This window comes from Plasmodium sp. gorilla clade G2 (genome assembly GCF_900097015.1).
Source record: "Plasmodium sp. gorilla clade G2 genome assembly, chromosome: 14".
NCBI lineage: Eukaryota > Apicomplexa > Aconoidasida > Haemosporida > Plasmodiidae > Plasmodium > Plasmodium adleri (nom. inval.).
This window is the reverse complement of record NC_041706.1, coordinates 1,012,025-1,035,028: the sequence shown is the minus strand read 5'-3', so window position 1 is coordinate 1,035,028 and position 23,004 is coordinate 1,012,025. Positions and strand designations below refer to the sequence as shown.

The window sequence follows — 23,004 nt, the reverse complement described above, 5'->3', positions numbered from 1 at the left end:
CGAATAAATAATATATATATATATATATATATATATATATATATATTTATTTACAACTTTATTTTTAATACTTTTATCATATTAATTTTTTTTTTGTGAAAGATGTTAAAATGTTTACTTAAATAAAAAGAAATACAAAAAAAAAAAAAAATAATAAATAAATAAATAATAAAATTAATTATATTTTAATTTTATTTAGATAATATAAAAGTAATAAGTTCAGAGGAATCCCAGGATATATATTATGAGGCTATAAATAAATAAATATATATATATATATATATATATATATTATTAATCTATAAAATAAAAGTGTCGATATTTTTATTGTGCATTATGTATTATTACCAAATAGGTACATGTAGCTATTATATTAATGACCATCAAAAGCATTATTACATATTTAAAATTTTCTGAAAAAAAAAAAAAAATAATAATAATATATATATATATAATAAATTTCTACTTTTTAAAGGCACATATGTTATGATTTTTCTTTTTACTATTGTCCTTGTTTAATAACATATAAGGTATCCAAAAAAAAGATGTTTTACTTATTAAGTAATTAAATGGCAATTCTTCAAAAAAAAAAAAAAAAAATAAATAAAATAATAATATTAAGTTATAAAATCGAAAGATATATAATACACAAAGTGAAAAAAAAAAAAAAAAATTTTAAATGTTCTATTTCATTTTTATTTAATTTATAGTATGATACTTGAAATGGTATTGAAGTGATATAAGGAGATATTATTTTTTATTTCTTTGCTGCAATGAATAAAAAAAAATATATATAATATTTTTAAAATAATAACATTAAGAATATGCACACTTACATGTATAGATATGTACATATTACCTTAGTATTCTCATAATGTTTGAATTAAAAATTGTGGATATATTAAAATGTTGTGAAAATGTAAAAGGTAGATAATTATTTGTTACATAATAAGCTACTAGCCAAATAACTTTTAAGAAGGTATATATCTAAAATTAAGAAGTACATGATATATTATTTGGAGGTTATTATATATTAAAGTTATGTAATTATAAATATATTTTATTTTTTTAACATTGTATATATATATATATATATATATATATATATATATATTTTTAATAGTATACCTTAAAAGTGTCTATGGTATTCCTTAAGAATATTATAAAATAGATAATAATCGCAACCAATAATTTGATTTCATAAAATTTTTCATTATTAATTATATAAAAAATAAAGAATAATATATGGATATAAATTCTTATTTCAGTACCATGATAAGGATGTAAACTTCTGTCATTATATTGGTAGACGCTTAAATAAGGATTGTTTATATAAAAGAATAATAAAAAAACAAATGAAAATATTTCATGCCCACAATGATTATATTTTATATTTAAAAACTTTTTAAAAAAGTAAACGATTACAAATCCTGATAGTATAATATTTGAAATTATGCTGCTTATAAAGATAATCTGCAGAAATGTGGTAGTAAATATAGATATATAAATATGTATGTATATATATATATATATGAAAGTAAATTCATTCTTCATGTACACTATTATTTAAAGCTGCCACAGAACAAAATATAACATATATATATATATATATATATTTGTGTATACACATATTTCTCTTTTTTTGTGTGTATTACCCTATTAACACGTTTGGCATATAAAGACAACATAATATAAACAAGAGAAGAAGTGCAAATTGTTTTTATAAGGTTTGAATTATTTAAAAAAAAAATGTGAAAAAGAAATTTGAAGGAATATAAAAAATTAACTAAATAATTTTCACTGATGCCAGGTTGAAATATAGATTGAATATTAATATATTTTAAATTATAATTTAAAATAGTATCATAATAATCAAAATTAACACAAAAAAGAGATTTCACATTTTTGTAATTTAAAATATTCAAAATGTAATATGAAACAAAAAAAAAAGAAGAAAATATTAAAGCAAAATAATTAATTTTTGTAAATATATCTTTTATTTCATGAAGAAATATTTTTGATTTAAAAAGAAAAGTTCTTATCAAATAATATACAGGACTTTCAATACTAATAATCATATATAAACAAATAAATATAACACAAATTGTTATCAAAGGTTCTAATAAATCCATGCTCACATTCTTTGGAATATTTAGGCTCTCCATTTTGAATTATTACTATTTCAATAAGATTAAAAAAAAAGGATATTATCAAAATGAAGAATATCTATATTTTATATGTATTACTATATATTTTTATAATAAGAAAACAAAAAAAATAAAATAAAATAAAAAATGAAATATATAAATATAATATATATATATATATATATATATATATATATATATATATATATATTCATTTAATTGTTATTTTAATATAAATTCTCAAATTATGAAAATATACGTAAATATAATAGATACAAAATACTTATTTACAATTATTAGCAAATAATTATGTGCACTCTAATATATATTTATATATAATAGTAGGTGTATAATATGGGAAATTTCATTTGACCCTAATTTTTTTTATTATTATATACAATGCATGAAACATTTTTATTTTCCTCATTTTATAATTTAATAATTATATATATTATTTTTATGTAATATATATATATATATATATATATATATATATATTCATTTAATTGTTATTTTAATATAAATTCTCAAATTATGAAAATATACGTAAATATAATAGATACAAAATACTTATTTACAATTATTAGCAAATAATTATGTGCACTCTAATATATATTTATATATAATAGTAGGTGTATAATATGGGAAATTTCATTTGACCCTAATTTTTTTTATTATTATATACAATGCATGAAACATTTTTATTTTCCTCATTTTATAATTTAATAATTATATATATTATTTTTATGTAATATATATATATATATATATATATTTATTTATTTATTTATTTAAATTATAATATTCGTAAAAATTGATATATTTTTAATAACAAATATATATTAATATGTGAAACATGAATTCCAATATGAACGTGAGTACTTTTTTTTTTTTTCTTTTTTTTTGTAGTCGTTTTTATATGCATCTCTTATAAAGAGTATTAATAAAATGATATAAATAGACATAGTATATTCATAATCATATTATTAGAAAGAAAAGAAAATATTCACATATATATATATATATATATATATATATATATATATTTCACAACTATGTTTCACTTATATAATATTTATATTTTTCAGTACATCATTACACACTTCTCTATTCATGACTAGAAATGTAAATATATATTTATGTTTTAATGACAACTTAAAATTAATTCTAGTATTATCTTATTTTAAAATTAAAAATAATTTGTTATTTCATATTATATTTAAGATGCATACATTGTCATGCGAATTATTCCTACTTTTATATAAAATAAGATATATATTGATTTAAATATATATATATGTATATTCAATATTTTCGTTTCGTCGTCAAGGGTTTAGAACAATATAGCTAAAAGATACATGTATTTATATATGCATATACATACACACATAACACATACGTTTATATAGGAATACACTTTTGTAACACTTTAAAAGCTTATTAAATAATATAACTTAATCATAAAGGAAAACGTCAAAAAAAAAAAAAAAAAAAAAAAAAAAAAAAAAAAGGGGGAGATAGAATAATTGGTCTAAAATTAAAGAAATATGCTCGTTAAAATAAAATAAATAAATTATAAGATAAATATAAATATGTATGCAGATTGTTATATATATATATATTTATTTATTTATATATTTTATTATTATTTTTTTTAAATAAAAGGTATATAAAAAAGGAAGATGTCATAATTAAAAATATATAATATATACATAATACATATATATATTTATATATTCGTAGGTTGATATGATCATATATATATATATATATATATTTATGGAAAATGTCATATTATTTTATTTTTTTTTTATTTTAATATTTTCCTTAAGATAATAATGGATATTAATATAAATAAATATATAAATATATATATATATATATATTTATTTATTTATTTATTTATATAATTTCTATTCATTCAACTTTGCTTTTTTTTGGGTCCATATCATTTGTATTATCAAGAGCGTCTTGTTTTCTTTTATTTGACTTTTCATCTTTGTTTACACCTTCTGTTTCTTTGGTATCTATATCATAATCTTCTTTATCTAAATCTTCTTTATCAAGATCATCCATATCTTCATCCTCTAAATCATCATCTAATTCATCATCTTCGTCATCATCTTCATTATCATTAGGTACAAATTCTTCATCTTCATCATCTTCATCTTTAAAGTCAGCTTCATAGAAATTTTTTAAAGTATTATCTTCTTCATATTCTTCTTCTTCTTCTTCATCTGAACTTAAAACTTCCATACCTTCTTTATTATAACAATCGATAATTTTGACATTTGGTAAAAACTCAAATAATTCTTTTCTGTAATTTGGATTGTCTGCAAATGGATTAAATTGTACTCCTAAACGAACTAAATTTTTTAATTCTTTCAAAGTTTCAAAATCATTTATATTTTTAAAATGGTTTCCACCTATTTCAAGGGTTTTAATATTTGGAAAATTCTGTACTATATATTTTAATACCTCAACAGAACTTAAATGGTTATCTGTTAATTCCAAAACATTTAAGGTAGCAATTGATGGGATATTTTCTAAGGTCTGTATTCCAGTTTGATTTAAACATAATCTTTCTAAATTTTTAAAATTTTTCAATAATTCTTTTTCTTCATTTTTTATACTTGTAAGTTTTTTCCCATCTAAAATTAATTCATTTAAACTTTCATAAGCATGTTCATTAGTTGCATCCTTTCCATCAATTGTGTGTTCTTTTTTCCATTTTTCAACTCGATCCCTAATAGCTTTTTCCATTTTATTATACTTAATTTATAAATGATATAATATATATATAATATATATATAATGATATTCTGATAATAATGTGTATCTTTTTTTTTAAAAAAAAAAAAGTATAATTTTTTATATTTAATGTCAATTATTTATATTATTAAAATGTATATATAATAATATTATATATATATTTATTTTATTATTATTTCTGTTCAAAATATGAAAAAAAAAAAAAAATTCTTTTTAATTTTATTTAAATCATTAAAAGGTGTATAATTGCAAATAAGCAAAAATATATATATGTATTCTTAAAAAAAAAAAAAAATTGGGGATTTTTATAAAATAACCATAAAAATATATTTATATATAAATTTCAATTATCTGTAACTTTTATAATTTTTTATAAAAAAAAATTAAAAATTTTTTTATGTATTATATATATAATATATATGTATGTATTCATTAATATATGTTTATATTTATTATAATATATATTATATAATATTCATTCTAAAATAAAAGGATTAATTCATTTCTTATAAAAATATGAAAAACCTATAAATATTTCTTATATATTTTTACATATATTATATATATATATATATATATATATATATATATATATATCATATTATTTTTCTTATGTATAGCCCTTTAAAATATTATTTTGAAATTCAAAATAAAGCATATATATATATCATAAAATAAATAATATTATATTATATAAATATAAAATGTGTTTAAATATTTAGAAACATTATAATATAATATTATATATATATTATATATATATATATATATTATTCTTTTTTTACATCATATATAATAAAATTCAAAATAAAATATCAGTCATGCGCTTTCACATAGTTTTTAAAAATATAAAAATCATAAAATTAGAAAAAAATTTTAAGTATAAGTTTCACTATTATTATGTATTATATATTTATCATAAAAAAAAATATTTATACACATATTAATATATTATATTATATATATATAGTAATTTGATACGAGAGAAAAAAAAAAAAAAAATCATATAAATAATATATATGTATTTATATATATAATATAAACACAAATTAAAATTTTAAAAATTTGCATAAGCTTATATTATTATATAAATATTATTTCATATAAGTGTATAATATTGTATGATAAGTATTTATTTATGTACATATTAGCAATAAATATAAAACTAATAAAATGTATTCATTTCGTAAATAAATAATAAAATATTTAAGTAGAGAAAAATTTTATTTTTCTATTTTACTTTATATATTCTTGATTATTTTGTAAGAATTTATATTTTAATATATTTTCATTTTTTATAAAAATAAATGTATTATTTAGATATACTTATATTACATACGAAAATAAAATAAATATATTAATATATATATAATATGCGTATATTTAATATATCATGAGGAGTGAATATACTATATATATATATATAAGTATATTTTTTATACATCTTCAGGAATGTATATATGCATATATATATATAATTATATAATTTATATATAGGTTCGATTTTAATTATTCATATTTTTATAATTGTTCATGAAATTTTCTTTTTCTTTTTTTTTTCTTTTTTTGAATATATAAACTTATATTTATTTTTCTCATTTATATTACAATGAAAATTTGAAATTATTTTTTGTAATAAATTATTATATATATATAATATATATTATATATTATATCATGGAAGAAAATATAAATAAAAATAGTAAAATCAATAAAATGTAATGAAGAAAAGAAAGAAATTTATATTTTAAAAACTCATAAAAAGATGATAATTTTACAAACATTCGAAACATACTTCTATACTTATAAAAAGAAATATATTATTCACTTTTATTAAGCCATATGATTTATAATATTATGAATATATAATAATGTGTATATATTATGTATTTTGTTTTTAATCGAGCTTTTTAATTATGAAATATATTATATATATTATATACATATATATATATATTATATTTATAATGTCATATGAATATGGTTAATATATTTTTCTCTGTTTTTCTTCTTCAAAAAAAAAAGAAAAAGTTCTAAAAAAATAAATAAATAAATTATATATTATAAAAAGAAATAATATATATTTTTTTTTTTATTATGTGTGCATATATATATATATATAGGTACAGATAAATATTTTGTACTTATTTGTGTATATGGTGAAAAGAGGATTTAAAATAAATAAGGCATATGATTGCTTCTTTCAATATTTTTTCTATATTGCCATAATATTATGGTATATATAATATAAAATATATGTGTCTCCATGTAAAATAATATTGTATATTTTTCGCTTTTATATGCATATACATTAATTTTTCTTTTTTTGGATATTTTGTATTTTTCTATAAATATACAGGATAAAATTACAATGGAAAAAAATATGTACAAATATGGAAAATTATATTTTACATGAATAACTTGTATATGCAATAATAATCAATGTTATTTTGTTTCGTACGTAAAGAAAAATATATTATGAAATAAGTATAACCTTTTCTTTATCACTTAGTATAATATAAACATATATATATATATATATATATATATATGTAGTATAATTTTATCTCTATTTTTTCCATACACTTTTGTAATAAACATCTATAAAGTACTTTCTTTTTGTATCAAGTCCTATATATTATATATATATATTTAACACTATACAGATTTAAAGTATTTTTCTTTTTTTATTTTTAAACACCTTAAAAAAATAAGAATTTTTGAACAAATTAATGCATCCAAATAATAACAACAATTTGAAATTTGTAAATTAATTCAATATCACATTTTATTTGTCGTTTTATATTTTCTACATTTTATATATGTATTTTCAATATCTCATTTATTTATAAAATAAACATATTATTATATATATGTAAGTAATAGTATAAAAAAAATATATATATAATATAATATATTTTATTTTTTTCTTCTTTTTATTATTTATTTTTTTTTTATTTGTTATACATAATAAATTTTTCTTAACTATAAAAAAAAATTATAATATATATATAATTATCTATATTAATAATGAACTCATGGAATGCATAAATTATGTACTTTAATAAATAAAAAAAAAAAAAAAAAAAAAAATAATGAAGAAAATATAAAACCAATATTAGAATGTTTTAAAAAAAATATTTTATACTTTAATTAAGATTATTTTATTTTTATTTTTTTTGTAATAATTTTATAATAACAATATATTATCATCATACTTATATTTTTTGTATAATCCAATAGAACTTTTGTTCTGTTTTATAGAATTTATTTTGGGTTCATTACTTATTCTTTAATATATAAATATATAAATGCATTTATATATAACATTGTTATAATATAATGATGCAATGTATATATTAAAATGAAAAAAAAAAATCATAATAGATATATATATATAATTATTTGTAACTAAATTTAATATCATTTCGTACTCTTATTCAAAATAAATATATAGAAGCAAAGAGCATTAAAATTAAAATAATATATAGCTTTATATATATATATATATATATATTTTTTTTGTTTTTGTAAATATGTCAATTATACAATATTTAAATGACGAAGGTTACCGAATTGACGGAAGAAAAAATAATGAATGCAGATTAATAAAAATAAGTTTAGGAAATGGAAATGAGTTAATACATGTAGATGGATTTTCTTTTTTTGAAATAGGAAATACAAAATTATTTGCATACATACAAGGACCAAATGAATATAAAAGACCTGATGAAAAATGTTTAGTAAAATGTAACGTATTTTTATCACCTTTTAATATATTAGAGAAGAAAAGAAAAAAAAGTAAAGATAATGTAACAAGAGAAATAAGTTCCTATATAAGAAATATATGTAATCATATAATATTATTAGATTTATATAAAAATTCTGAAATAAATATATTTCTATATATTATAGAAAGAGATGGAGGATTAAAAGCAGCTGCTGTTAATACATGTATATTAGCTTTAATAGATGCAGGAATTGCTATCAAATATTTTATATCTGCATCTTCAGTGTTATATTTACAAAACAATATATTAGTAGATGGAAATCAATTTGAAGTGAATTCTGGATCACCTGAATTAACACTAGCCATTGATATGAGCTCAAATAAAATTGTTCTATTAGAATTTGATGCTGAAGTTCCAATTGATATTTTTCAATCCATGTTAAAAACATGTGCTCAGGCATGTATACATGTTGGGAATATTATGAAATTAAGCATAAAGGAAAATGCCATAAAATTGTTGAGTTTAAATAGCATTTTAAACACATGACAATGTATATATAAATATATATATATATATATATATATATATTTATTTATATTTTATTTTTTTTATGTAACTGTTTTTTATACATATTTGACCATAATATATTTTTTTTTAATATATACATTTATTTAAAAAAAAAAAAAATTTTATTTTTTGTTTGTTTCATGTTTCATTTTTTCCAAAGTAAATATAAAACTTATAAGTTATTACACAAAAAGATAATTAGCTAACAAATAAATGATAATATCACATAATTTAAATATTCAGAAAAAAAAATTAAACATATATATATATATATATATATATAATTAGCTTAATATTTATGTTAATTAAGCACTTAATAATATTACTTTAATTTTGCATAAAAAAGGAAATTATGATATGGAATTATATAATGCCATTCTTGTGATATTTTCATATTGAATACAAAATGCACTTTTATTAATGTTCCTATTTATTACATGCTGAAATGATATAATAAATAAATATATTAAATAATATATATATATATATATATTTATTTTACTTTTTCATTTTAATTATTTATTCTTTTTTTTTTTTTTTTTGTGTATAAACAGGTTTTTCATTATTTGACACATTTTTTTTTTTTTTTTTTTTTTTATTACAAATCTTCCAGTTTTATTTTATTTGATATTATTTCATTTATCTTTTCTTATTTTTCTTTTTATGTATATATTATATATATATGCCTAATGTCAAAAGATTATAATCAGAATGAATGATGACTATGCATCGAAACCTCCTACATACATATGGGATATAAACATTGGTTTAAATGCATTATCAGAAAATATTCTAGATTCTATTTTATTTTTTGGTTTTATTATAAGTATATTAGGGTCCTTTTATTTTCTGTACTGGTTACAAAGTGGAGAAATGAGAAACATGTGCAATAAAAGTAGTTAAGAATGAGAATAAAGGGAATACCATTGTCCATATTTATTTGATTTTTTTATTTATTTTATTTATATTTTTTTTTCTATTGAATTATGAAACAATTTATTAAAGTGTTATTAAATAAATTGAAAAAATAGGGATATAGAAAAATGGAACGTTTATCTAATACAATTTAAACGTGAAAAAGTTAAATTAAAACAAATGTACAAAGTGAATATTTTTTTCAAAAGGTGAAAAATTTACAAATTGAAAATGACACATGAGAATGCATATAAATAAATAAATATATATATATATATATATGTGTTTATTAATTCATTTTTTATGTTTTTATTTTTTATTTTTATTTTTTATTTTTATTTTTTTCAAATTTTAACTTTTTTAAAAGATACCACAACGTAAAATAAACACATTATGGTTATAAACATTAAAGAAAAAGCTAGTGACCAAAAAACATACTGATCACTTTCAAAACCATTTTTTAAATTCATTCCAAAAATAGCAGCTATTGTACCAACTACAGTTATTATAATTCCATATATTTTTAAACCTAATTCTAATTTCAAAACATTATTTCTTGCATCATCTAAATTTAATTCAACCATTTGTAATACATCATCCAAGGATTGATCTGTCCTATGTATAATTTTTAAGAATTCTTCTATTTCATGACAATAATATTCTAACAACATTTCTGTATCTTCATTATTTGGAGTAGGATCTGATTTTTCCCATAATTCTGGTTTATCCCAGAAATACGAAACTTCTAATCTTCTTACATCATCATCATTATTTAAAACTCCATGAATAGATTTATATACACTTTGAACTTTTTCGTCAATTATTTTTAATTTCCTTCTCATATCAGTTAATTTATTTATACATTTGTATATACTTAAATTATTACTTATAATTTCAAATAATTTTTCTGCTTCACATATCACTGGTTCAATTTCATTTTTCAATTCTTCACTTATATCAACAAAGATAGCTTCCAAAATTAAAATTTCAAAAGGTAAAGAATCTTTTATTAATGATATAACTTTTGAATTTTCAATAAAATATTTACACATCTTCTCTTCCTTTTCAGCTATTTCAGGTATTGGACTGTTAGTAAAAGTAGGGATATACAACAAAAAGTCTTTAAATATAATACATTTTCTATAAGGCAAATTGATAAGTACACAATTTCTTTTAGGAGATATATCAAATCTAGTTGTTGTGTTATTTGATAATAATTGTCTTATATCTCTATACTGAGCTAAACCACTAGAATTTTCTGGTGTTGTTTCTCCTTTTATTTTATGTACCATTTTTAACAATTCATGAGATTGTAAAGTATATGGGGTATCTTCTCCATTGTATATTTTATGAACCTCATGTTTTAAATATTTATTAAAACATTTTATTCGTATTTTAAAATCATCGCTTTTCATATATTCTTCTCTATTATCTTTCATATAAGAAAATATATATTTATTACTATATAAAAAAGATTCTCTTATTCCTTTTGATTCTTTACAATCTTTTACATTCTCTTCATCTGATATATTGTTATACGTTCTATATTCTTCACTATTATTTCTTTTAAATCCACGTTTCATATAATCCATATAACTACTTTCGTCTTTAAGGTTTGTTTCATTCCTTTGATTTAAATTCTTCATTTCAACTTTCTCATTAAAATTTGATACAATACCTAACTTACTATTATAGTCTTCTATTTGTTTATACTCCTTTAGTTCTTCATCCTTCTCATTTATATTGAGTAAAGGTTTCTTTAATTTTCCTTCATCAGACATTGTTCACAGTTTTATTTTTTATAAAAAATAAAATAATATCATTTATTCTATTGACAAAAATATATATATATATATTTTTTCCCTATATTTAAAAGCAATGTGTTAAGTTTAATAAACCAAAAATATAAAAAAGAAAAAAAAAAAACTTCAAACACATAAGAATAATATATGATATCTATCTATACATATATATATATATTTTTTTTTTTATGTGATATTTTAAAATTACAATTTTGAATTCTTAAACATTTTTCTATTAAATCCTTTGTGTTATCGAATGTTTCAGTATTTTCTATTCAAATAGGAAAAGGAAATTAAATGAAACATTTTAAGAAATATTTATTGTGATATATGTTATATTTTATTTTTTTTTTTATTTTCATCTATATAAAATAAGATATATATTTCAATATGATATGCATATATTATGTGAACCTGTATTAAAAAAAATTAATTAAATATATAAATATATATATATATATTTGTCCTAGAAAAATTCCATTCTTAAATTAATTATTTTCTTATATAAAATATTTTTATTCTTTGAAATAATATAAAAAACTAATGAATAATAGCAAGTAATTTTTTATCCATATCATACAAATTTATTAAAAAAAAAAAAAAAAAATTGTTAATTTTTCATGCATATTTTTATATGCATTTAAAATTAGGAGACCATATTTAAATAACTATTAAAATAAAGATTCTCCATGGTGTATCATAATAAAATAGAATAAAAATATATAATATATATATATATATATATATATATATATTCATATATCAGAATACACATATAAAAAATATACACTATATAAATAAATTATTATATCTATTGTCGTTAATTTAAGGAATCTACATAATCATATATCTTTTATATATATAAGAAAATAAGCACCTTGCGCCGCAACGTTGGATTTTTCACATATCTATGTATAAATATCTTATGATTTTATATATATTCTTTTTTTTTTTTAAAAGCAAAAAAAACAACATTTTTAAAAAGTGTAAAAAAAGTTAAAATTAAAAAGGGATTTTTTTTTTTTTTTTTTTTTTTTTTTTAATAAAAAATTAATAAATGCTTAATCATAAAAATTAAAAAATATAAGGAATAATCAAAATATTAAGTTTGTTGTTATTTATGGAAATGTATGTGTAACATATTTAAAAACATTCTTTAAGCATCAACATGGAACATTAACTTTTAAAACTTTAAAAATATAAGTATTTATATACATAAAATAATAGAAATTTTATTATTTTTTTTATTTTTTTTTTATAAATGGATTAAAAAATGTGCTGTATATAACAAAATAAATATTTTGTTGCTATAAAAAAAAAAAATGTACTTAGATAGCTAATTCTTTTAAATAATTTTTTTTGGAAACAAATCGTTCCATAAATTCATTTTCATTAGTAGATGAAAATAAATGGTGAATTTCATCTTTTATTTTCATATAATTTGAAATTTTCATTTTATAATTTTCATCAGTACTTGCTGAAGTATCTATATTTAATTTTTCTTTTAAATAATATTTATTTTCAGCTGATTCAAGTTCCTCTACTTTTTCATAAGCTTTTTGAATAACATCTTTTGGTAATTTGGCTATTTCAGCAACATTAACTCCATAACTTTTATTTGAAGCCCCATCTTTAATTTCATATAAAAAGCAAATTTTCTTTTTCTCCTTATCAATTGTAGTTTCTACATGTCTGTTAATAACTCCTTCACATTGATATGCAATATTTGACATTTCGTGGAAATGAGTAGCAAATAGACAAAAACATTTTATATTATCTAAAATATATTTCCCAATAGACCAACTTATACCTAATCCTTCATAAGTAGATGTACCTCTACCTAGTTCGTCAACAATAATAAAAGAATTTTGATCAGCATTTTTTACAATTGCTGCTGCTTCTATCATTTCTGATAAAAAGGTTGAAATTCCTTTTAATTGAAAATCGGAAGCTCCAACTCTGCACATAATTTGTGTAAAAATAGGAACTTCACAAAAATCACATGGTACAAACATACCTATTTGAGCCAATATACATATAATAGCTGTTTGTCTAATATATGTACTTTTACCTCCCATATTAGGTCCAGTAACTATAATTAACCTACTATTCTTTTTGTTCATATGGATATCATTAGGTATAAAGTTATTCAAATTATATTGTAATTCTAACAATGGATGACGTGATTTTCTCATAATTACATTTTCTCCATGATCAACTATTACTGGTCGAACATATGGAAATGGTGAATTATGACAAACGACTGAAAAAGATATTAATACATCTAATGTAGATACTAAATCAATAAACTTTTCAATAACTGGTGTATATGTAGAAACAGCACATATTGTTTTATTTATGATTTCTGATTGTAATGTATTGTAAATATTTAAACAATGATCATATTGTTTACATAAATTTTTTAATGTATTTGTTGTAAATAAAAATTCATTTTTATTCATACGCACTGTCATATATTTTTTTTTATCTTGTTGAACTAAACCACAATCTTTTTTTGTTACTCTAAATAAAAATCCATTGGTATTACAATCTACTAATCTAATATCTTCTCTATTTGCTCTTTTATAAGTTCTGTCATATTTATCTGCAAAAATATCTTTTTCTACATCATCTTTATGTTTTTTGATTTTCTTCATTAATGCATTTTTTTCATTAGCAATAATTTCTAATTCACTATCAAAACTAGTCGAAATTAAATAAACTTTATTTTCTTGAACTTCTTCTAAGTCTATAGTTATTTCAATCATATCTAATAATTTAGAAAATTTATTCAAAATGTCATGTAAAGGATTTATAATGATTTCGTCTATAGTTTCTTTGTTTTTTCCTTTAATAGGTTTTAAAGTAAAGTAAATTTGTTTAAAATCTAAAATAGAATAATACATTTTTACAATGTCTTTTAAAATCATTTCTTCATTATATTTAGAATTTACTCGAATTTCATTATTTTGATTTATTTCTTTTAAATAATGATTAAGTTTATCTAATTCTGGTATCCTTTTTAAATAATTACAAAAAATAACATTACGAGCATCATCTTCTTTTATGAAAAATTCAACAATATTTAATCTTTTATTTATTTCTGCAACATTAGTTAATGGTTGTGTTAACCATGATACTAATTTTTTGGAACCTATTGAAGTATTACATTTATCTAAAAATTTCAATAAACTTGTATTAGTATTATAACTATGTGTATTCTTTTTATTTGGAAGGATATTTAATGCACTAATAGCTGCTTTATCTAATCTCATATATAAATCCATATTATGTATATTAATTTTACATTGATTATGTATATCTTGATTTTCTTGTAGTTTTAAATAATTAATTAAAACCATTAAACATTTACATGCATTTTCTAATTCTAAATGTTTATCATAATTTCTTACATCATCATTATGAGATATAATTAGCTTTAATTCATCTTTTAAATTAGTTGCATCATACTTTTTCTTTTCTAAAGGAATAGCTTGAACATTACAAATTTTAAACAAATTTAAAAGCCTTTCATCATCAACTAAATCATTAGTACTATTAAAAAAACACTTTTGTGGTCTTTTCTGTATGAATAATGATTCTAAAGCTGTAAAATGTCCATTATCAATAAATTCTGTCATTAAAAATTCATATTTTAAATAATTATAAAAACATACACCTAAACTTTTCTGATATTTTTTCGTATCTATGTATAAGCATAATATCTGATCCTCATTAACTTCTTCTACTTCATGATTTTCCATCGTCAATAAAATTTTTTTAAAAATATAACAAAAAATGAAAAATATATATTATATGTAAAATGTTTATAAACGTTATGTGTTAACACATCAAGTGTATTTACTACCAAGAATAACCTTTTTAAAAAAAAAATACATATATAAAACAAAAATGTATATAATACATATATTATATATATAGTTTTTATAAAGTATATGCAAATTTAACAAAATATGTAACTATTTTAGTATATGTTAGAAAAAAACAAAATATATTATAATTTATTATTATTAAAATATCTGGTAATATAATATATATATAATACATATAATTTTTTTTTTTTTGTGTTTTTTGTTGTATATTTCTCCTTTTACAATTTAAACCATATATATATATATATATATACAAGGGGCTTAAAAAGAATGTTTTCCTAAAATATATAAAAGAAATAATTATATTAAATAATATTAATACATATATTTATTGTTATAAATTTTTAAATGCTCAAAAATTTATACATGTGTATATATATATATTATCTTTTCTCCATTGAAAAATATATATTATATTTGTTTTGTTTATTTTTTCTTTATATTATTTCAAAAATAATTAATATTTTATCACAAATATATTCAAATGCACATTTTTTTTTTTATATATTTTAAGGAGAAAAAAAAAAAAAAAAAAGGTTTAATATATAATAAAACAAATTGTATTTTATTCGAATAATCATACAAGCCTAAAACAAATGATATATTAAAATAATTTCTTAAAATTTTATATTTTGAAAAATTCTTTAGGTAAATATAAGGTAACTTTTTTTCTTTTTAATATATATTTATAATATCCTTTCATAATATGTATTAAAAATATAAGCCTTTATAAACATGATATATTTTTTTTCTTTTACCATATGAAAAAATTTGTATATTTATATAATATTATATATATATATTAGAAAAACTATGTCGAAACGGTCTAAGATATTTTTTTATGTGATCAGAATATATATATGAAATCTATTTCTTTATAACATTTAAATATAATATTAATTTTAATATGCTTATTAAAAAATAACAAAATATATACATATATATATATATTATATATATATGAGAAAAAAAGTTTTGTTTGAAAAGAAAATATTCTTAGAGTTTTTCAAATACACATTGATACATAACTGAATTTTATCATTTTGAAATCTTTAAAAAAAAAGGATATAAGCAAAATTGATTATATCATTTCCATTTGTTCTTATAGAAATTTCAAAATGTTAAGGGTTTATTATTTTTTCATCTTAAAAATTAATTTAAACACTCTTACCTTAAGAAAAATACAACAAAATTAAAAAAAATATATATAAGATAAAAAGAAACAAAATGTTAATATATATATTTTATTAATATATAAAATATATACCTTTTAATTAACCTTGCTATTTTTTTTTTGCTAATTAAATATTATATATATATATATATATAATATATATAATATATATTATATATGTATTATATTATATGTATAATCATGTATTATATAATATCATTTATAAAATATAATTTTTTCCCATTTTGTAAACTTTTCTCATCCTTATTTTTTTTTTTTTCTCCTTTTTTATAAAAATTTAATGTATACACAAAATAAAAAAAATATAAAAAAAATTAAAAAAAATTAACAATTGTTAACCTAATTTTAAAAAATTATTTTTTTTTAAATTATTTTGAATTTATCTTTATTTTTACAAATATAATATATTTCATTAAATTAAATTTACACAAACAAAATCATATTATTTAATATTTTATATAATATGTTATTATATTATGAGATAAAAAAATAAGTAATTTTTTTTTCTTTTTTTTTTTATTTAAAAAAAAAAAAAATGAAAAATTCTTATAAATTGTAATCATATTGAATTATACTTTATGTAAATACTTAATGCTTTATGAAATGTAAAAATATAATTTATAAGATCCTTTTTAATAATCTTTTTAAAAAGTATCATCATACTTTTTGAATAAAAAAATCATTCTTTTTTTTTTTTTTTTTTTTTCTTTCCTACATCATGATTTTAATGGGATTAAATAGTGATTACAATGCTAGAATAAATTTAAAAATAAAATTTATTGTCAAATCAATTGTCAAAGTTATAACTAAGCATTTACTTTTAATAAGTATATTAAATCTAATTATATCACTATGTTACAATTACATTATAAATAGAGACAGTAATCGTAATACATAAAAAGCAAAAAGAATTTGAATACAATAATAAATATATATGATTTTGTATATTTTATATCATTTTTATTTTAATGTTAATAGTTCATTATGTATTCATATATTGTACTGTCAATTAAAATAAGATGTTCATTTTATATCATTTTATTACTATATATAATATTTCTTTCTCTTTTTTTTTTTTTTTTTTTTTTTTTATAGACCAATTAAATATTGTAGCTCACCTATTAAGAGGAACATTTGTTAGCTCTATACCATCATGCTTTACCTTATCATTATTAATATTTTTTAAGGAACATAGTCTAAATAGTAATATATTTCTATATATGTTTAACATAGATATATATTTAATTATTTTTCATTTTATATTTTCATATATTATTAATTTATACGTATCTTGTCCTTTTTTACAGATTACAAATATAATGAATGGAATATATTAAATGTATTTTGTGTAATATTAACCTTTTATAGTATATTTTATACCAAAACTGTTTTTTCTAAGGATTATGGAAATAATATATATGACATTTTTTATGTAGCATCCATATCGTAAGTACATTTAAAATTTTAATTATTTGCATTTAATTAAAAAACAAAAAAAAAAAAAAAAATTTTATATGTTATATATAAACATTGTATTTATACACCCAAAGTAATAAAATTATTTCATTAATATATTGTACATATATATATATATATATTTTTATTTTTACACCTTCATTTAGGTATATATTACAAAAAAGGTTTAATACGAGAAAATCAAGTATCCATGATTTTCAACATTGTATGAATACGGAAACGAAAAACATAATTGAACTAATTCAAAAGGTAAGATATTATATATATATAATTTTTTTCATTACAAGTTTTACTTTTAAAATATAGGAATATTCAAATGTTATATTAAACAAATAAAATATATATATATATATTTTTTTTTTTTTAGGGAATAATATTAAATATAATGCCACTTATTTTCTCCTATGTATTGAGTTTTATTGTAGATATTTTGATGACAATAATTAATAGTATTAGTTTTAATATAATTGTAAGCATTTTGACACATCCATTTGATGTAATATTAAGTCTACCTAAAATATACAATTTATCAAATATTTATGTTATTACCAATTTTTCTTTTTGTTTCTCAATTTTTTCTTCAATATGGATAACAGCAGTTTTAGAATATCATTTTATAATTTTTAATTTTATTTTCAATAAATATGATTCGAAAGTGCTTACTTCGTTAAATAATTTTCCAATGCACAACCAATGTTCATATCATGATGAATTTTTCGTTGTTAGTTGTATTTATAATTATTTGAAGGATATAAGTTATAGGATAAAAGGAAATAATATTGAAATTACCAATATGGATAAAAAAACTAAATTAAAGTTATTATTATTTAAAAAACTTATACTTATTAATGCAAGCTTAAAATATAAAGATGAAATAAATATACTAAGTCATTTATGTAACCCCATACATACAATATTATTTGAAGATAACAAATTTTGGAATGCTTATATTGATTCGTGTATATTATGTATAGATGATTTAATTAGTCAATTAAAAAAATATATAAATATTTTAAATCATGATCAAACTGTATATTCATTTGAAGAAAAATTAGAAATCAAAAACGTATTAGAAAAAAATCGGATAAATAAATTAAAGGATACAATCATATTAACTTGTATTTATTTAAAAGGAGTTTCACTATGGTCAATAGCAATAAGTATTATATGTAAGAATGTTATAGTATCAGTTATTAGGAAATTGTCATCAATTATAGTTTCCTTGTCATATGTTTTATTTGACTTTTTGAACTTTATTAAAATAAATGAGTTATATGATCCCTTACACCACTTGCTTTATGGTATGAATGAAATTTATTTTAAATATAAATATGAATAGGTTATATGTATATTACATATATATATATATATATATATATATATAAATGTATTTAATATTTTTTTGTTTTTTTCTTTTTTTTTTGCAGAAATGAATTCCATTGTAGAAATTTTTAAATTTTATAAAGAAGATATATTAGATAACAAATATCAATATTCCTACAACCTATATAAGGGTTTATCATATTTGTTTAGAAACAGATCCCTTAATTATTAATGTTTATTCATTTAACAAAAGGACACATTTAAGAACTTTTAACACATCAATGAAAATACTGTTTAAATAATATTTCTCCATTTTTCGTATTAATAATAATTTATGTTTCTTATTATAAAAATTACTTATTATTAATATAATTTTTTGTAAAAAGGTTTTACATAAAATATATTTTTTTTATTTATTTATTTTTTTTAGTTTTATTTGTCTAAAAATAAAAAATGCATTTGTTTAATATTTTGTTTATTTTTTTTTAACTTTACATTTTTAGAAACAATTATTCTTATTTTATTAAATATATATGTTAACGATTAAAAAGAATATTAACAATGTATTAATATACATAATATATTATATTATATTATATTATATTATAAAAATAGCCCCAATTTAAACATATTATTATATTCCAAAATTTTTTGGTTAAAAAAAAAATATATACATACTGGTTTTTCCTATATTCTTTAATATAATTTTTTTATAAATAGAGGTATACATGTATAAGTCTTTTTTATCATTATTTATATTTGCATTTTAAGAAATACTTGTATGATTTGATAATTATTTATTATATTTTGCATATAATCATTTTATACCCTTACAAAATAACAAATTATATATTCTAAAATATCTAAACCGAAATGGTTTCTTGATGGCTTTTACTTCTTCATATTTATATTCCTTTTAAATATTGAAAGATAAAAAATAGTTTATTGAACTATATTAATTATTATAATATATTAATAATTCCAATGAATGAGTATAATTTTTTTATATATAATTATATTAATTTCCCATTAGAACCATTGTTTTTCTTGTTAATAATAGAACTTTTTATGATACTCATATTTTTTATAGACATCAATCTGAATTATTTTTCTTTTTGATTTCAAATTGTGAAACTGTTTCTGCGGAATACGTTTTATCATAATATATGTTTTTTTATTATTGAAATTATAAGACAAATATCAATTATTTTACTTGAAATAATACCTTTTATTTTGTATTATATATGTCATAATTTTTCTTTTATACTAATAGAAAGAAATACGTATGTTTTTAATAATTGATATAATTTTAATTTTTATATCAATTATTATAAATAAAAACGTTAAAAAAGAATTACATATAGATCAGTATTATAGCTTATCTATAACAGTTAAAAATATGTATTCATAAAAAAAAAGAAATTATTAATTTGAAATTATTGAATACAACACATTAATTGTTTTTTTATTTGTTTTCTCTAGTACATTTTTCAAATACATTTTATAGATTAACATTTCAACATTCCTAGATCATTTTTATAAAACCTTATAAAATTAATTATTATATCTTTTAAATATGAACGTAAATATATTAATGAAAATTAACAATAACTATATTTCTTTGTTGTACTTATATTTAAACAAATATAATAATGTTATTATACATTATAAAACACTTTTTCTGTTTTAATAAAAACAATATATTTTTAACAAAATGTTATTTTTTTTGAATTTTTTTTTTTCTTTTGTTATGATCCTTTTAAAGTTTCGAATAAATTTACATCTACATATCAAAATTTGATATATTTATATTTTAATAGAAAAAAATGTTTACAATAAAATTAAATATATAATGTGTAGTATTTTTTCAAACTATATTGTGAATCACTATTCAAATAGTTTTTCTTTTCTTTATTAAATAAATTAGAGGATCATTTTATTAATATTTTTATATTTCTTATATAACGTGCAGATATATGAAAATAACTCTTATTATATTTTTAAAAAATGTGTTTTTTAATAAAAGGTTCTATGTTTATATAGATTCATAACATTAGAATAATTATATTCTTTTAATATAAATTACATTTATTTACTACATACAAGATAAATATAAAATTCTTTTTTATAAATGTAATTTCTTCCAGAACAATTGATTTCTATATTCATTTTGCATTTATAAAAAGTGTATATTAAAAAATATTTATGTTTACTTCATTGAAGTTTTTTGTAAGATTAAATTAGTTCTAAAATAGACATTAATAATATAATAATTACGATTAATTCTAATTCATTTTTTTATTAAATATACGTTCTTTAATTTTCATAAAATAAAACTATTTCAGACAATTGTTATTAATCATTTTTAATGAAAATATTTACTATTTAAAGTAGATACAGACAAAATTGTTATTTAGTTTTTCTCATTCATACATATAATTATAGAAGCATATATAATGAATCTTAATATGAATTAAATCGTATAATAAATATGTATGATTTTATATAATAAAACTATTAAAATATTGGATTCATTATTAACTACACATATATAATTTACTATACATTATACAAAAAAAATGTGTTTTCTTTCTGAAGATTTTTGATATATTATTATATATTTTTCAATTTTAATAATTATTTTAATATATTATGAAAAAGAAAATGCTGAACACAATAATAAGGTGAACAAATATTTGTATATAATGTAAAACGAAATATTCACTTATAAAATATTTACAAAAGTTTAATCATTTTGAATATAAACATATTACAATGGTATAATAAATATGTTTTATCATTTTTAACATTTATCAACGATAAAAGGTTGAATAAAACAATATATATATAATAAACAATCTTCATATTTTTTAATTAATTATACAATGAGTTTGAATTCACAAAAAATACAACTGAAATATATTTACAAAATGATAATTAATAATACAAAACTGAGAAACCTATTTTTATATAATGTCTAATGAAATGTATATTAATAAATTAAAGTTTTCATATTTTATTATATAATAAAATTTAACATGTATAAAATTTATTTTGTGCATATATTATTTAAAAATAAAAAATAATATTATATTTTAACAGAAATAAATTTGTTATATTAAATATAATAATAAAGAAATACTATTGATTTCTTTTTTTTTAATATAATATTAGTTATTTTCA

General features: G+C 17.1%; 7 protein-coding genes across 7 annotated transcripts; 3 read left to right on the top strand and 4 right to left on the bottom strand.

Annotated features, from left to right (window-relative positions):
- Positions 1-178: 178 nt before the first annotated feature.
- PADL01_1428000 (conserved Plasmodium membrane protein, unknown function) lies at positions 179-2,165 on the bottom strand (the record flags this gene model as incomplete). Its single annotated transcript, XM_028684549.1, has 7 exons — positions 179-250; positions 349-413; positions 504-578; positions 719-768; positions 860-987; positions 1,129-1,473; positions 1,656-2,165. The coding sequence occupies 7 exons, from the start codon at positions 2,163-2,165 to the stop codon at positions 179-181; spliced, it is 1,245 nt and encodes a 414-aa protein (XP_028540616.1).
- Positions 2,166-4,064: 1,899 nt separating this feature from the next.
- PADL01_1427900 (conserved protein, unknown function) lies at positions 4,065-4,910 on the bottom strand (the record flags this gene model as incomplete). The annotated part of the gene is made up of 1 exon (XM_028684548.1): positions 4,065-4,910. The coding sequence occupies one exon, from the start codon at positions 4,908-4,910 to the stop codon at positions 4,065-4,067; it is 846 nt and encodes a 281-aa protein (XP_028540615.1).
- Positions 4,911-8,455: 3,545 nt separating this feature from the next.
- On the top strand, positions 8,456-9,196 carry PADL01_1427800 (exosome complex exonuclease RRP41, putative; the record flags this gene model as incomplete). Its single annotated transcript, XM_028684546.1, has 1 exon — positions 8,456-9,196. One exon carries the CDS (start codon positions 8,456-8,458, stop codon positions 9,194-9,196), a length of 741 nt encoding a protein of 246 aa, XP_028540614.1.
- Positions 9,197-9,928: 732 nt separating this feature from the next.
- On the top strand, positions 9,929-10,120 carry PADL01_1427700 (conserved Plasmodium protein, unknown function; the record flags this gene model as incomplete). The annotated part of the gene is made up of 1 exon (XM_028684545.1): positions 9,929-10,120. One exon carries the CDS (start codon positions 9,929-9,931, stop codon positions 10,118-10,120), a length of 192 nt encoding a protein of 63 aa, XP_028540613.1.
- Positions 10,121-10,476: 356 nt separating this feature from the next.
- Positions 10,477-11,913, bottom strand: PADL01_1427600 (CorA-like Mg2+ transporter protein, putative; the record flags this gene model as incomplete). The annotated part of the gene is made up of 1 exon (XM_028684544.1): positions 10,477-11,913. One exon carries the CDS (start codon positions 11,911-11,913, stop codon positions 10,477-10,479), a length of 1,437 nt encoding a protein of 478 aa, XP_028540612.1.
- A 1,349-nt stretch (positions 11,914-13,262) lies between these two features.
- Positions 13,263-15,698, bottom strand: PADL01_1427500 (DNA mismatch repair protein MSH2, putative; the record flags this gene model as incomplete). The annotated part of the gene is made up of 1 exon (XM_028684543.1): positions 13,263-15,698. One exon carries the CDS (start codon positions 15,696-15,698, stop codon positions 13,263-13,265), a length of 2,436 nt encoding a protein of 811 aa, XP_028540611.1.
- Positions 15,699-17,740: 2,042 nt separating this feature from the next.
- On the top strand, positions 17,741-20,053 carry PADL01_1427400 (conserved Plasmodium membrane protein, unknown function; the record flags this gene model as incomplete). The annotated part of the gene is made up of 6 exons (XM_028684542.1): positions 17,741-17,909; positions 18,118-18,225; positions 18,330-18,468; positions 18,645-18,747; positions 18,866-19,799; positions 19,926-20,053. The coding sequence occupies 6 exons, from the start codon at positions 17,741-17,743 to the stop codon at positions 20,051-20,053; spliced, it is 1,581 nt and encodes a 526-aa protein (XP_028540610.1).
- Positions 20,054-23,004: the final 2,951 nt, after the last annotated feature.